Source organism: Cygnus olor, chromosome 15 (genome assembly GCF_009769625.2).
Source record: "Cygnus olor isolate bCygOlo1 chromosome 15, bCygOlo1.pri.v2, whole genome shotgun sequence".
Classification (NCBI taxonomy): Eukaryota; Metazoa; Chordata; class Aves; order Anseriformes; family Anatidae; genus Cygnus; species Cygnus olor.
Genome location: NC_049183.1, coordinates 14809258 through 14822310, shown reverse-complemented (window position 1 = coordinate 14822310; position 13053 = coordinate 14809258). Strand labels below are relative to the sequence as shown.

At 54.9% G+C, this 13053-nt stretch overlaps 1 protein-coding gene across 8 annotated transcripts in view; it reads left to right on the top strand.

The window, feature by feature from the left end:
* The window catches only part of PEMT (phosphatidylethanolamine N-methyltransferase), a 39556-nt gene that overhangs the window by 25135 nt on the left and 1368 nt on the right, over positions 1-13053 (top strand). For all 8 annotated transcript variants that reach the window (XM_040574584.1, XM_040574585.1, XM_040574578.1 and 5 more), the window contains 4 exons: positions 3941-4086; positions 8134-8245; positions 12247-12321; positions 12955-13015. In XM_040574584.1, the coding sequence (XP_040430518.1) occupies positions 3941-4086; positions 8134-8245; positions 12247-12321; positions 12955-13009 (388 nt within the window). In that variant the 3' untranslated portion in view covers positions 13010-13015. The remainder of the gene's footprint in view (positions 1-3940; positions 4087-8133; positions 8246-12246; positions 12322-12954; positions 13016-13053) is intronic.

The window sequence follows — 13053 nt, the reverse complement described above, 5'->3', positions numbered from 1 at the left end:
TGGATCTGGTGTCAAGAACAATTGTGTTGTAACCGGCATCGATCTACCTGCCACGGCATGTTTTGTGCAGAAGTGACCATGCTCATGATGGGAACTGAGCGTGGCCTGCAGCAGCCCATGTCCCCTCCGACCTGTGCTGCCAGCAGGCTGAGCGTGGCTGGGAAAAGCTCCGGGTGGACCAAAGCACCTCGTGCCCCCGACGGAGCCGCTGCCGGGCAGGGAGAGAAGCTGCTCCAGCCCCCAGCTGACCTAAATAACACCCACCCTGGCGCTGGCAGAAAGGCAAAGTCATTATTGGCGAAAGAAGCTGTGAAGATGATGACCGGGCTAACAATTGCTGGTGGTATCGGCGGGATGGTTTTAGGCTTTATTTCCCTTTTTTTAACGAGCGAGGTCTTTTGTTGCGGCGTGCAGGCAGCGGTGCTTGCTGCTGGCCACCGCTGGACCGTTTTCCTCCTGCTGCCTGCTTTTGCCAGGAGGAACAAAGCCTCCAGCATGGGGACGGGGACATGCCGCGCAGCCGCCTGCGCCGCTGCTGCTTCCCGCTGCCTGCCGGCCCCCGGCCCGCTTCTGCCCCAGTTGCACTTGCCCAGTTTCCAGGCTGATTTTGGGGATCAGGCGAAGGGAGCGCTGCAGCAGCAGCCCAGTTTGCTCGATGAGGTCTTTGCCCTGCTTTGTGGGAAAGGGGTTACAAAATGTGGTCGCTGTGTGCCGCCGAGAGAGGCCCAGAGACCTGAAAAGCTCAGCTCCTCTCTCAATACAGCATTTCCAGGCTTGCTTTGTGCTCCGTGTGGCTTTTGGGGCTGTATTTGGGCTGCAGGTTTGGTTAGCTTTCTGTTTTTGCAATATAAGCTCCTGTTTGTGCAAACCTGACCACGGGTCTCCTCCGCATCCCCGCAGGAGGAGCGGTGCTCCCGGTACCCGCTGCAGATTCCCCTTGCCCCCGGTGCTGAGCACACCGCGGGTTAAAACCACTTCCAGCTGTATGACACCTCCATCCCCACGCTGCGGGGCCATTTCCAGCGTGCTTTTCCGGTTCATGTGGTTTATTCCCACCACGCGGCACCGCCTGCGCAGCAACAGCTGAGTGCCTGAGCCAGCGCCCTTTGTTTTGGGAAGGATGGGCAGAACAGTGCCGGTTGCCTCGGCATCTTGGGGCAAACCCCGCTGACCTGGCGGCTGTGCAGCCCGCAAGTGGCTTGCACCCCTCGGGGAATCATCCAAATCTGCCACTTGGGCCAGAGCTGGTGGATTTGGGCTTTTTGGCAGGGGCAGGGAGCGGGTGCCGCTGGTGTTTGTGCTGGCAAACCGGCGGGTACGCGTGGGGAGATGCTGGGGGAAGCCTTGTTTCCCATTCTCCAAAGCTGGGGGGCACCCCCCAGGCCCCCTCTGCCCCACGATCACAGGCATCCTCGTGACAGCAGCCGGGGATGCGATTAAAGTAGGTCACAGCCCATCCGTCCCTGCCTGGGAAGAGGGCAGCTCCTCCCCACGGCAGTCGCTCCGCTCGACGCACAAAAGCGTTTCCAGGTACCGGGACAAAGCCTGGCTGCAAGCGGCGTCCTCTCGGGTGCCGAGCCGGGACGCTGCCTTGCAGCACAGCCAGAAATAAACGCTGTGACGATCGTGACTCAGAGGCACATGGAGAAAGGGACTGGTGTGATGATGGGTGGCCGCAGGACTCGTGCCACGCGACGGGGACAGCCCCTGCCTCGTCCTCCCCCTGCCAGGAGGGTGAGCTGCAGCCCCGGGGGGCTCCCCTGCCACCAGGAGCAGGCACGGATGCCACAATCACTGCATTTTCTGGCGGCTCCATGCTGCTCATCGTGGCCCAGCATCATAAATGCTTAAAAGGTTTATTTGCCAGTCCTGAAAACTCCAGCGCGCATCATGTTTAATGCAAATAGACAGCGTGTTTAGGAAGGTAGGAAACAGCACTGGAGGGCAAGGCAGCCCATTATCTCTGCACAAACACCTCCCTCCCTAGCTGCAAGCCGAACAGCAGGGGACTAAGCAGGACATACTGCTGAGGGCAGCTCCTGCAGGCCTGCCACCCATGAAAAGGGAGGATGGCATCATCTGGAGCAGGGGAGACGGCTTTGCCAAAGCAAACGGCGTCATGTGCTGGTTGCAAAACCTCCGCAGCTACTTTTGCAGTCGGCCAGGTCACGCTCTCGAAGCCACGTTTGTTCTTCTCATACTCCGAGGCCGAGGCAGGTCACGAGCATAGGATAGGGGAGCTTCAAGGATGCAAGATAGCGTTAATCCCGAGCAAAAAGCAGCCTCTGAGCACCACGCTGTACCTGCACATCTTTTTGCCAGGGGAGTATCCCCGCAGGGAAATGGCTTCCCATCCAAATCCAGGCAGTGCTGGCAGCAGGGACGCAGGTTTGGGCTTCCTCAGAGGGGTCGCTTATATCATTTAAAAATAAATATCAGGGATGCAATGTGAAGGGTTGTGAGGCTGCTGGATTGTGTCTTCCCATCAGCACTGATTTTAAACGAAACCAGGATGAACCTGGCGAGCAGAGGGAGGCGTGCTGGGTCATGGAGGAGCTCGCCGAGGCTCCTTCCAGCTCCCTCCCCACCACAATACCTTTATTCTGTTTTTTGCTTCTTTGCTCTAGTCCATGCTGAAGGATGAAACGGCTTGCTGTGGGGGCCTAAAAGCTCCCAGAGAGTAGAAAACCTGGTAGGAATGAGCTCCAAGGAAAACAAGAGGTATCAGCCAGGTCTGTGCACCGTAAGGTTTAAGTATCATCCTGGGCTTTGCTTGGCGAGTGCCTTGCCAGCCGGCCTTGAGCCTTCGCAAGGTGCTTTGCAGCCCTGGCTCTGTAAGCCGGCCTGGCAGGACTCAGCTTCAACTCAGGCAGCAAAGAAAACCAAGGGATTTGCAAGACTTGCAGAGCTGGACATTAGGAAAAAAGCCTCCCAAACACCGCAGATAACATCACACAAGCTGGCAGCCCTGAAACCGCTGGGTCTGTTCCACGCGAAGGCCTGGGAGCACGAGGAGCAAAAGGCAGGCAGCGATGGCCAGGGGCGCAGGAGTGCTGTTAATCCGCTTGAATTTCAGCCTCCAGCGTGCTCATTAAAAAAAAAAAAAAAGCTCCGAGTTTCCTACCTCGTGTGTCAGCGGCATGTGGAGAGGCGCTGCACGCAGCTCCGTGGGGCTGTTATCTCATCTCGCTGTTATTAACGGGCATTTCTGAATCACGGCGTTATCTTGTTTGGAGCCATCCACTCTCACTGGAGCTATGCGAGGCGCCAGGCCTGCCAAGCCCTGCTCCTGGGCAAAGTTCGGGTGGCCCAGGATAGGGGGGTCACAGATATTACGCTCACAAACAAGCATTTGGAAGGTCAGACCCGAAATGCCTGCCTGAGCCTGGAGCCGAGAAGCGCGGCTCGCGCTTGACGATGCGTGTATCCAGTATTTTCCTTTCGCTTCTCCAGTCCTCCCCCTGACTGTCAGGCCTCAGCCGTGAATCACTCCTGGGCACGTGGCAAGCGCATGAAAGCTGCACAATATTTTGGTGGAGAGGAACGGGGGTGGGAGCATGAGATAACCCAGCGGATTGTTCCCCAGTCCTCCAGGTCCCGTGCTGAGGCATCACAGCCTCCAGCGTTTGCGAGGGCATCTTTGTGCATTTTATATATATATTTTTTGCATCATATTGCAGTTCGGTGGGGTTGACATTTCCAGGACATTTCCACGAAGGGTTGCGAGTTAAAATAAGTGCCCCAGGTCAAGCCCTGGCTGTTCACCAGCCTTTGGCTGCTTGCTTCTCCCATTGGAAAAGGGGACCCTGAGAAATGTCAAAGGGCCCCTGAGAAGTGTCTTCCTCAGCAGCATCCTCTCCCAAAGCTCTGCATCTCCCAGAGGGGGGTGACGTTAACAGTGAGTCGCCGCTATTAACAGCCCTTGTTGTCTCTCTGACAGCTTCACAGAAGCCATGAAGAGCCAGCCGAAGCTGGAGGGCTTGGACAGCCACTGGGCCTATTACTCAGGCTTGGTCGTCTTGGCTGTAGGGACCTTGTTTGTCATCTCCAGCTTCTTAGCACTGGGATTCACCGGGACTTTCCTAGGTAAGCGCGAAAAATTCGACGGCCGAACCTGAAAGTTCATTGAGTCCTCCCAGGGGTCTCTTGGTTGGGCAGAGCCCCGTATGAATTTCTTCTTCCTTTTCTCCGGGGAGCTGTTAGGTTTGTTCTCGGCTGTGTGATACCAAAGCGTGATGTAGCCATGCTGTTACCTTGCACGGAGCTGATCGTGCAGTGATGTTACACAGCCAGCCTAATCACCTCCGGTGTCGAGCCTGAAATTTTAGAAATCAGCTAATTATTTCGGAGGTCAAATGTCCTACAGAAAGAGCAGCCCAAGGGCAGAGCTCGTGAGCAGGCCAGCACCTGCACAGCCACCACATGGTGGGGAGCAGGAGGAGGAGGAGGAGGAAGAGGAGAAAGGAGAGGTATGAGCCATCCAGGCGCCCTGCACTGAGCCCCCAGCCGCCTGACACGCGTTCAGGCAAGATCTCATTTGCTCTTCACCTCTGCAATAAACCTGACATCCGTTGACAGATCCTTTTATCTGCCACTTTCTGGCAAAAGGCATTTTCCACTGTGCCTGCTTTCACATTTAGAGAGTAATTCTATTAGCATTGTTGACTTTAGAAATACGCCAGTATGTGTGGAATTCATAAAAATAAAATAGAGATGGGAACAATAAATATCGAAGGAAAGGGGCAGCTCCTGCTGGCTGGAATAATCACAGCCCCGGCTTTGACACCGCATTTAGGCTGTGCTTTTGTAAGTGCTTTACAAACCAAATTCAATTAGCTCCTGCAGCGTCTCCAGGAAGAGGAGAGGGAGGTAATAAGCCTTCCTGGTTTCAAGTGGAGTCGCGAAGAAACACGTTGGGTTGGCCAAGATCCTGCCGCCAGAAAGAGAGCCCAGCACTCCTGATCGTGGGCTCTCACCGTTGGTGCTCCTGGCCCCGTGCTGCACCCCTGGACCCAGCCACCAGGCTGTGGCTCCCTCCCAGCTCGCCCGCAGCCCCCGGGGGCGATGCTGTGCGTGGAGACGTGTCCGGGGAGGCCGAGCGCAGGAGCACCCACCGGCCGGAGCTGGTTGAGCGCTCCTGAAGCCCGGCCAGCTCCGGGGCTGTTTACGTAAAGCCTGATTCAGCCGACCACGAGGACCCACTGGGCTTGAACCGCTGGGGAAAAGCAAACGAGTGAGTCAGGCTCGGCGTAAGCAGGGAGCGTGGCCCCGGCCCCCTCTATTTTGGCACGGCTGGCGGTGCCCCCCAGGGAAGGGAGGAGGCGGGCGGTGGTGGCCCACATCGGGCACTGCTGCTCCGGCCCGCACAATGGCTCGTGCGGAGCCTGGCGTGACGCAGCAGGGAGCAGGGCCAGCGTTGCCAGCCGGAACGTGACGGGGCCGGCAGGGCAGAGCCGAGCCACCGCAGCGCTTGCGGGGCGGGAGGTGCCGGGAGCATCCATCCTGGGAACGAAAGCTGGCGTTCGGCTCCAGCGAGCCCCCAAACTCTTAGCTGAGAACGATGTTCAGCGTGGTTCCTACTGGCAGCAGAGGATACAAGGGGTCTGCAGGGCTCAGGGGTCTCACATGGCTTGAGCACCGTCCCCTTGCATGCCCAGCTGGTGTCCTGGGGCTGCGGTGGGAGCAGGGTCCCCAGGCAGTGCGGGCACTTCTGGTCGCGGGTGGCAGAGGACTGTGCTTCTTTGGCAAGGAGTGTCATTGCATCATCCAGCTGCTTCTCACAGCCGGTTGAGCTTCAGAGAAGTTTAGAGAGCCTGAAATGCCTGAGCACTTAACAAACTTGCTGGGACAGCATTTGACCCTTTCCTTTCCAGTTTTCCTAAAGCAATGAGGGCTGCACCAGGCAGGACACTGAGACTGCATCAAGGCTGCCCAGGAGACCCCTCTTTAACAAGTTTAAGCTCCAGAGCGTGGCACTTTGTCTCTTAAATGCAGGCTAAATGGTTCACAGGAGCCACCCTTCTGCCACAAGCCTTTCTGTGCCACCCCATTGCCCCCAGTGCCAGTCCCACCCTCTGTTTGCAGCGGCTGGATGCGGCCCCTTGCCTTGACAGCCCCGGCTGCCTTCTCCCCTGCAGGACCCCGCTCCCACCCTGCCGGCGCCAGCGTGCCGATTCGGAAAGCGCCGTGCGCTTGCTGGAATTCAGTTCAGGGCCGTTTGCCCGATTTTCTGACAAAGGCAAGAACGAGAGCTTGACTTCCCGGAGGCTGGGGGCACCCAAGAGGCAGCTCTGCCTGTCCGAGCCCATCCGTCCGCGCCCACACGCGGTTCCTTGCAGTGCTGACCAACATCTCAAGTGAACCAAACCCGACCAAACTCTTTTAGTGGGTTATTGTGGACCCGGCGGCTCTGAAGAGGGGCAGTGGAGGCACTTCAGGCTGGGCTGTGCTCAGGAGGCCATGGGAAGCTTAACGGGGTGCATCGCACGGCTTTCTGCTGCCATGATCGAAAACAACACCCAGAGCAGCATCTGCCCTTTGGGGCAAGGTGCTTATACCAACCTCCAGCCAAAAAATACACCCAAATTAGATCCCAAAGTCCCTTGGCCTGACAAGGGGCTGATTCCTGTTTTGAGGGCTTGATGGAGGCGCAGGAGATGCCCAGGCTGAGGCTGATGCCCAGTCCCTTCCCTTAGCACCTGCCTGGCCATGAAAGCCTTGCAGATCCTCTCTGCCGGTTGCGTTCCCTTTGTGCAAACCTCCCCGGTGCCAGCGTCATTTGGGGCGCGAGGTGTTCAGCCCCGAGGCGAGGGCGGGCAGGGATAATGAAGCATTTTGACACACAAGAAAGCACAGCAACGGCTGCGCTTGGGGGGTGCTTTCTGCCAGAACAATCTCAGAGATGCATTGCCAAGTAACTGTGAGAACATATAGTATAAATACCAGGCAATTATCTCACTTAGTGGCCTGTAGTTAAAGCCCAAAAGCACTGTATAATTGGGCAGGCGCTGTTTATCCTTGGGAAGAAATGTTTTTGCACCACGTGAGGTCAAAGAAATTACTCGGCGATCCAGGTAATAATAATAACCTTGAATACTTTGCACTCCCATAATGTGCTTTATCTGGATTTCCAAGCGCTTTCTCACCATACATTAATCCTCGCCCCCACTGCGCTATGAGAAATACCGATATTATGGTGCACAATGGAACTGGGAGGAGACATGCCCAAGGTCAGGGAACGGGCTGGTGGCATCGCTGGGAGCACAGCGCTGGGTCCTGGGCTGATGGACCTGCACTGCTGGGTTGTGCTGTGGACACGGAGCAAAACCCTTGCTGGGCTTTGTGGTCTTCTCATTTTAAGACCAACAGGAGGCAGGGCTCTGCATCCCAGCTCCTTTGCCCCCCTGAAATGCCGTTCACGAGCTGCACATCTCCTCACTTGTCATTTTATCCAGGCACCCTTCAGGAACACCGAAAGATGACTCCGTGCTAGATAGGAAGGTTGAATGCTGACAGTTCTGAAAGCTTTCCTCATTACGGATGACAATCATCTCATATCATCATCATCATCATGCCGATAATTGAGTGTTTTGTAGGCAGAGGTGCTATTTTCTGAAATTCTGAGAAATTGTCTGAGCCACGAGATAAGGGTGGCACTGAAAGAGGGCATTTGGTGGTAGCGGTCTTGATTGTAGCATCTCGAAACACCATTACAGTGCTCTGGGCTTATTTCCCCATTAAATGGCTTTGAACCTATGCACTTGCTTCCTTGTCAAGTGACTTTAGAGGGGCAATTTTCAAATGGGAAAGCAGAATCAGCCAGGTGGGACCGCGAGAGCTGTGTCCTGGGGAGGAATGTAGCTGCCGTAGCCTCGCTGCACTGCACAAACCTTCCTCGTGGGCAAAGAGCCATTCCCGGAAAAGCTGATAGACACGGAGTAAACAGCCAGCCTATTTACTGCAGCTTTCTGAGCCTGAAAGTCAGCAGCAAAACCCTTCATTTGCCTTCATTTTCCTTTGCTCTGCCTCCCCAGCAGGGATGCCCCATGGAGGGCACCGCGTGCCGAGCCCCCCGAGCCCCCAAAACTCCTGCTTTCGTAGAGCCTAACGAGAAACCCTCTGCTTGCCCTGCAGGTGATTACTTCGGCATCCTGATGGAGGCAAAAGTCACCAGCTTCCCCTTCAGCATCCTGGATAATCCCATGTACTGGGGCAGCACGGCCATCTACCTGGGCTGGTCCCTCATGTGAGTATGTGCCCCCCGCCAGCAGCGCTATGGGGTAAATGTGGGGTCTGTGCGCTACGGGGCAGGCACTGCCGGGAAGGGTGTAAGGTGCTGGCTTGGACCATGGGCCAAGGAAACTGTTGGTGATGGCAAGTCAGCAGTAAAATGGCCGGGGAGTAAAATGGCAGGGAAAGCACAACGTGCCCTGGCTTCTCGCTTCCCGACTATTTTTGTGCTTGCGAGATCTTCTGCTGTCATAAAAGACTTGCCGCATTAATGGTAGAAAAATAAATAACGGCCAAGTGCTGGGGAGAGGAAACATCAGCAAATGCTCTGCCGCCGAACGGGGTCCTTGGCAGGCTCTGCACATGGAAAAATCAACAGTCAGGGCCGAATTCATGCTGGGTGTCACTCAGCAGGGGCAGGGCACTGATACCAGGGATCAGTGTGACCCTGTAATTACCTCTGAAAAAAACAAAACAAGCCAACACACCCTTTCCCCCACTGCATGGCGATAACACTTCCGAAACACTCCTCATGTGATACAACACAGCTTAATAGCCTGCTTAGGAGGAAATGAATAGGCTGTAATTTAGCAGTAAATGAGCAATATACTCTATTCTGTGTATTAAGTTTTATGTGGTTTTCATTTAATATCACATTTTATTTATTTGCCCAGGAGAAAAAAACACTGGCTGCCTTACCTTGGGAGCCCATAGAGCATTACAGGTCTTTATCTCTACATATTTTGCATGGGCACTTCCGAGTGGACCCACCTCTCTTCTCTTTCTGCAGAAAAATAAAATCCTTTGTCACTTTATGGTCCCCTTTTCAGCCACATCTGCAGCAGCGCAGCACTTTCTGGCCCCTGGTAATAAGCCAAGCTGATGGCTCCGCTGAGCCTTGCTCATGTTCCCTCTGCACTTTGAAATCCCCCCCTCCGCAGCCGTCAGGCATTGCTGCACAAGGCCGTTCGCCTTCCTTGCAGACCCACGGCAGCTGGATTGGGTCCAAACCTTGGGAAATGGAGCCCGAGAGCCGGCAGCGCGCCCTCGCTGCCCGTGGCCACCACAGAGGCTGGCAGCAGGGCTGGACACGGGGGTGACAGCGTGGGGACAGCGGGGCAGGACCCCCCCCTACGCCACACCACAGCCAAAGAGCAGCCACCCAGTGTGACATACCTGAAGGAGGAATTTGACCAGAAGGAGTTTATAAGATTTTTATTTTTTTTTTACAATCAGCATCAAACAATTTCCTGGAACCTCTGCTGAGCCCCCTCGAGCTGTTTGTGCTGCAGAAATCCCTTCTTCGCCCCCGCGACAGAGCAGCCTCGCACTGAGTGCACTTTGCTTGGTCTTCCAACACAGTGCCAGGCAAAAGCAGCTTGAAGCGGCTCAAGACAACAGTGCGATTGCCTCTTTTTCTTGTTAAAAGACTGCTCCCATAAAGGGCAGCAAGGCGTGACAAATAATTGCTGTTGACAAATTGCTGGAGCTGTGCAAAGTGGCACCAGGACACCACCCGCCTGGCCCTGGGGAAGCTCAGCGCAACCCTTCCCACTGTGTTTGTGGCTGTTTGCCTTCCCCCTGTTCTCAGCTTGGATTTCTGTGTTTTTCTGGGGGTTCCTAGGGCTCTTCTGAGATCTCGCTGGAGTCGCAGGGCTTTAAGATGTTGGGTGTCTGCCCGCGGAGGGGCCAGAGCTAACATCCCGGCGGCGGGAGGGATGCTGCAGCTGAGCTGTTGGTACAGGAGGAATGCGTCTGCTGACGGGCTTTGGACATGGCCTGAAATGTAGAACGTATTTCACCCCCCTCAGTGATGTATCATGCTCCATATCGTGGCACTGGGGCCCGGGGGATTGATTCATTTTCAGCTGTAAGGGCACATACCGCATAATGTAAGCGAGCTTGGCAGCGCCCCAGACAGCCTGCGATTAGGACTCCGACGTTAAGAACATACTTTGGGGCCGGAGCCGCTATTTTCTCCCTTCCAGGATATTGCAAATATCCCGGGCTTGACTAATGGCAGCTCCACAGTCAAAATAAACACATCTGCCAAACGCGCTGCGGGCGGCGCTTCGACCCCTTCGTGCACGCGGCGAGTGGAGGGGCTCGGGGCTGTCGGAGCTCCTTGCTGTGCCCAAGGGGGATGCACGGGGACAAGGCTCCTCTGCTGCTCAGCACAAAAAGGGGAGTTTGGGGAGGAAAGGGCTGCGAGCAGCAAACGTGAGGCAGGAGCAAAGCAGCACGTCCAGGACCAGCGGTGCTGGTGGGGAAAAACACGAGCCCACGCACATCGCTCTTGCAAAAACCCCACAGCAATGGGGAGCTGCAGCAAGGGTTGGGGGGCAGACAGATTTCCTATCAAAAAAAGTCCTCAGCTGCTACCAGGACCACAAAAAAAAACCACAAAACCTACCTGGCTGACTCATCACTGACCCTGCTACAAAATGAGCCCAATAAGTAGGTCGGGCTCGTAAGAGAGGAGAAACACACAAATGCTTCTCATTGCCCGAGCCGAGCAGCCTCATTTCTCCCACAAGACAAATGGAGCATCGGTTGTTTCGAGACAGCTCTGTGTATCGGTGGTAGGGGAGGTGTTTTAACTCATGGCAACAGGCTGTGTAAATCAGAGCTGGCACCGCAGCCAAATGATGCAATTAGAGGTCTTGCTGTCAACAAACAATCATGCAAATTTGTTCTCTCTGATACAAATCAAGGAGGAGACATGACTAAGCATGCAATAGCAGGGGGTGGGGAGACGAAGAAGTTGCCCCGTGTATCCTAATGAGGAAAAAAAGCAAAATGGAAACGGTGAAACGGTGAAAAAAACAGTGGAAAGGGTGAAAAGCTTGTGCACCTCTCCAGGAGCTGCAGGGTTCAGGTGCTTCAGGCTCTGCTCTGAAGGCATTTTTTCCCAACAGGGCTGGCCCCCTTGCACGAGGCTAGCAAGATGTTTATCCTCACCAGAGACCAGCTAAGTACATTTTATTGCTGACAGCCAGCTCTTGTCCCCTTCACAGAGCTGCAACCAGCAATTAAAGGCAATCAGCAGCGTCCTAATTAATGGCAACACCTGCAGACGGTGGCTGGAAGCATGGGATGCAGACAGGATGCTTTGGGGGGCTGATGCTAAGTGAGGAACTGGCCACAGCCACGTTTCTCGCTGCAGAGATGAGGCTGGGACCTTGTGGGGGAATTTGTGGTGTTGGCAGCTGGTTTGGAGACTGCCGAGATCCCGTTGCCTTGGCAAGGACCCGGCTGCCTTCACTACCTTCTGCCCCTCGCCCCCCGATGCTTTCAGGCCAAGCATCGAAGAATTGACCCCAACATGGTCAGTGCAGGTTTGCAGCCTCCGCTCACCTCTCTCCTTAGCGTGGTGATGGGGTGATTTTAATCCTGATTTTTTGGACCTGTTGCTAAAAGGAAGAGCAGCCCCTGTTGCATCTGTGATCCTCGAGCACCTCTGCAGCGCAGTGTGGTGGTAGCATCGGCCCCCATGCTGCGCCTGGGGACCCTCTCAGTGAGGGTCATTCAGCTGGGCCCTGGGGACCACACAGGACCCTCTGAGGGCCACCATTTCGCTGTGTGTGGTGCCATGCACTGCTCTGCCTGCCAGGTGTCTCCTGCACCCCGGGTGGCCCGTATTTCTGGGCACATCAGGCATCTCCCTTGCAGCGGGCTGGCTCGGCGCCACGGCCGTACGTAAGCAGCTGCTCAGCTATTAAACAGCCTCCTAATCTCAGGACTTAGCATCAAAGCAGGAGCTCTCTTAACGGAGACATGCGGGGATCAGACTTAAAAGAAGTTGCCGGAGTAGGCTGGGGAAGAGGCTTTGCCAAGTAACATCTGTCTAAGACAGTTAACATTAAGTACAAAAAAAAAAACCACCACCTTTTGTTCACTTCTGTTTAATGAGCCAGCGAGTGCTCTCATGGAGCCTAATGTCTCATTTCACTTTCTAAAACAGGTCTTGCATAAGCCCATGTACTCACCTGATCTTCTCCTTCTCTTTCAAAACAGGCATGCGAGCCCAGCTGGCCTTTTGCTGACAGCTGTAGTGGCAATTTCCTACACAATTGCAGTGCTCTATGAGGGGTGAGTAGCTCTGCAAAAGTGGAGAGCTTCTAATTATTTCTACCAGCTTTAGCTCCCAAGGTTTCGGGGAACTGCAGAAGCAGAGATGTTTTTTTTCCAATTCATTCGGCGGGGAAGAAGGAAAACAGAGGATTGTTTTCCAGTTGTTTTGATAATGGGCAGATTCCTTTCTGAAACTATGTGCTGAGTTCTAGGAACATTTGCGCGTTTGTTTATTTTTATCAAAACGAGATTTTTCTCATTTGGATGCCTGATTCTGTCTACACAAAAGCACTAAGGAAGGCAGTACGAGGACTCATTGTGGCATCTGAAGAGACCCTACAAGAAGAACTTGCATTTTGTGGTTCCTCGGGTGGGCTTCTCTGATATTTTACGCCACAATAGCCAGGCAGCCCTGGCTGAAGCAGCTCAGAACCATTCCCAGAAGTACTGGTTACACTTCAGCAGCACAAGGGCTTCTGTCTTTTCAGCGGAGGAGGAGGGTGGGGGCACAGCTTCTGGGCCCAGAGGCGAGGCAGGAGCAGAGGTCACCCCAGAGCTCCCAGCACTCTTCATTTCACCTTCCCCCCTTCTCTTGCCCCTCTCTTGTGTCCCTGCCCCCTCTCTCCCCACATTCCCGTCCCCCAACCACAGGCCTTTCACAGAAGAAATCTACCGGCAAAAACAGAAGGGAGCAAAGAACAAGTAACGACGGGTACGTTTGCTGATCACATATGTTCTGTTCAGTGAGTG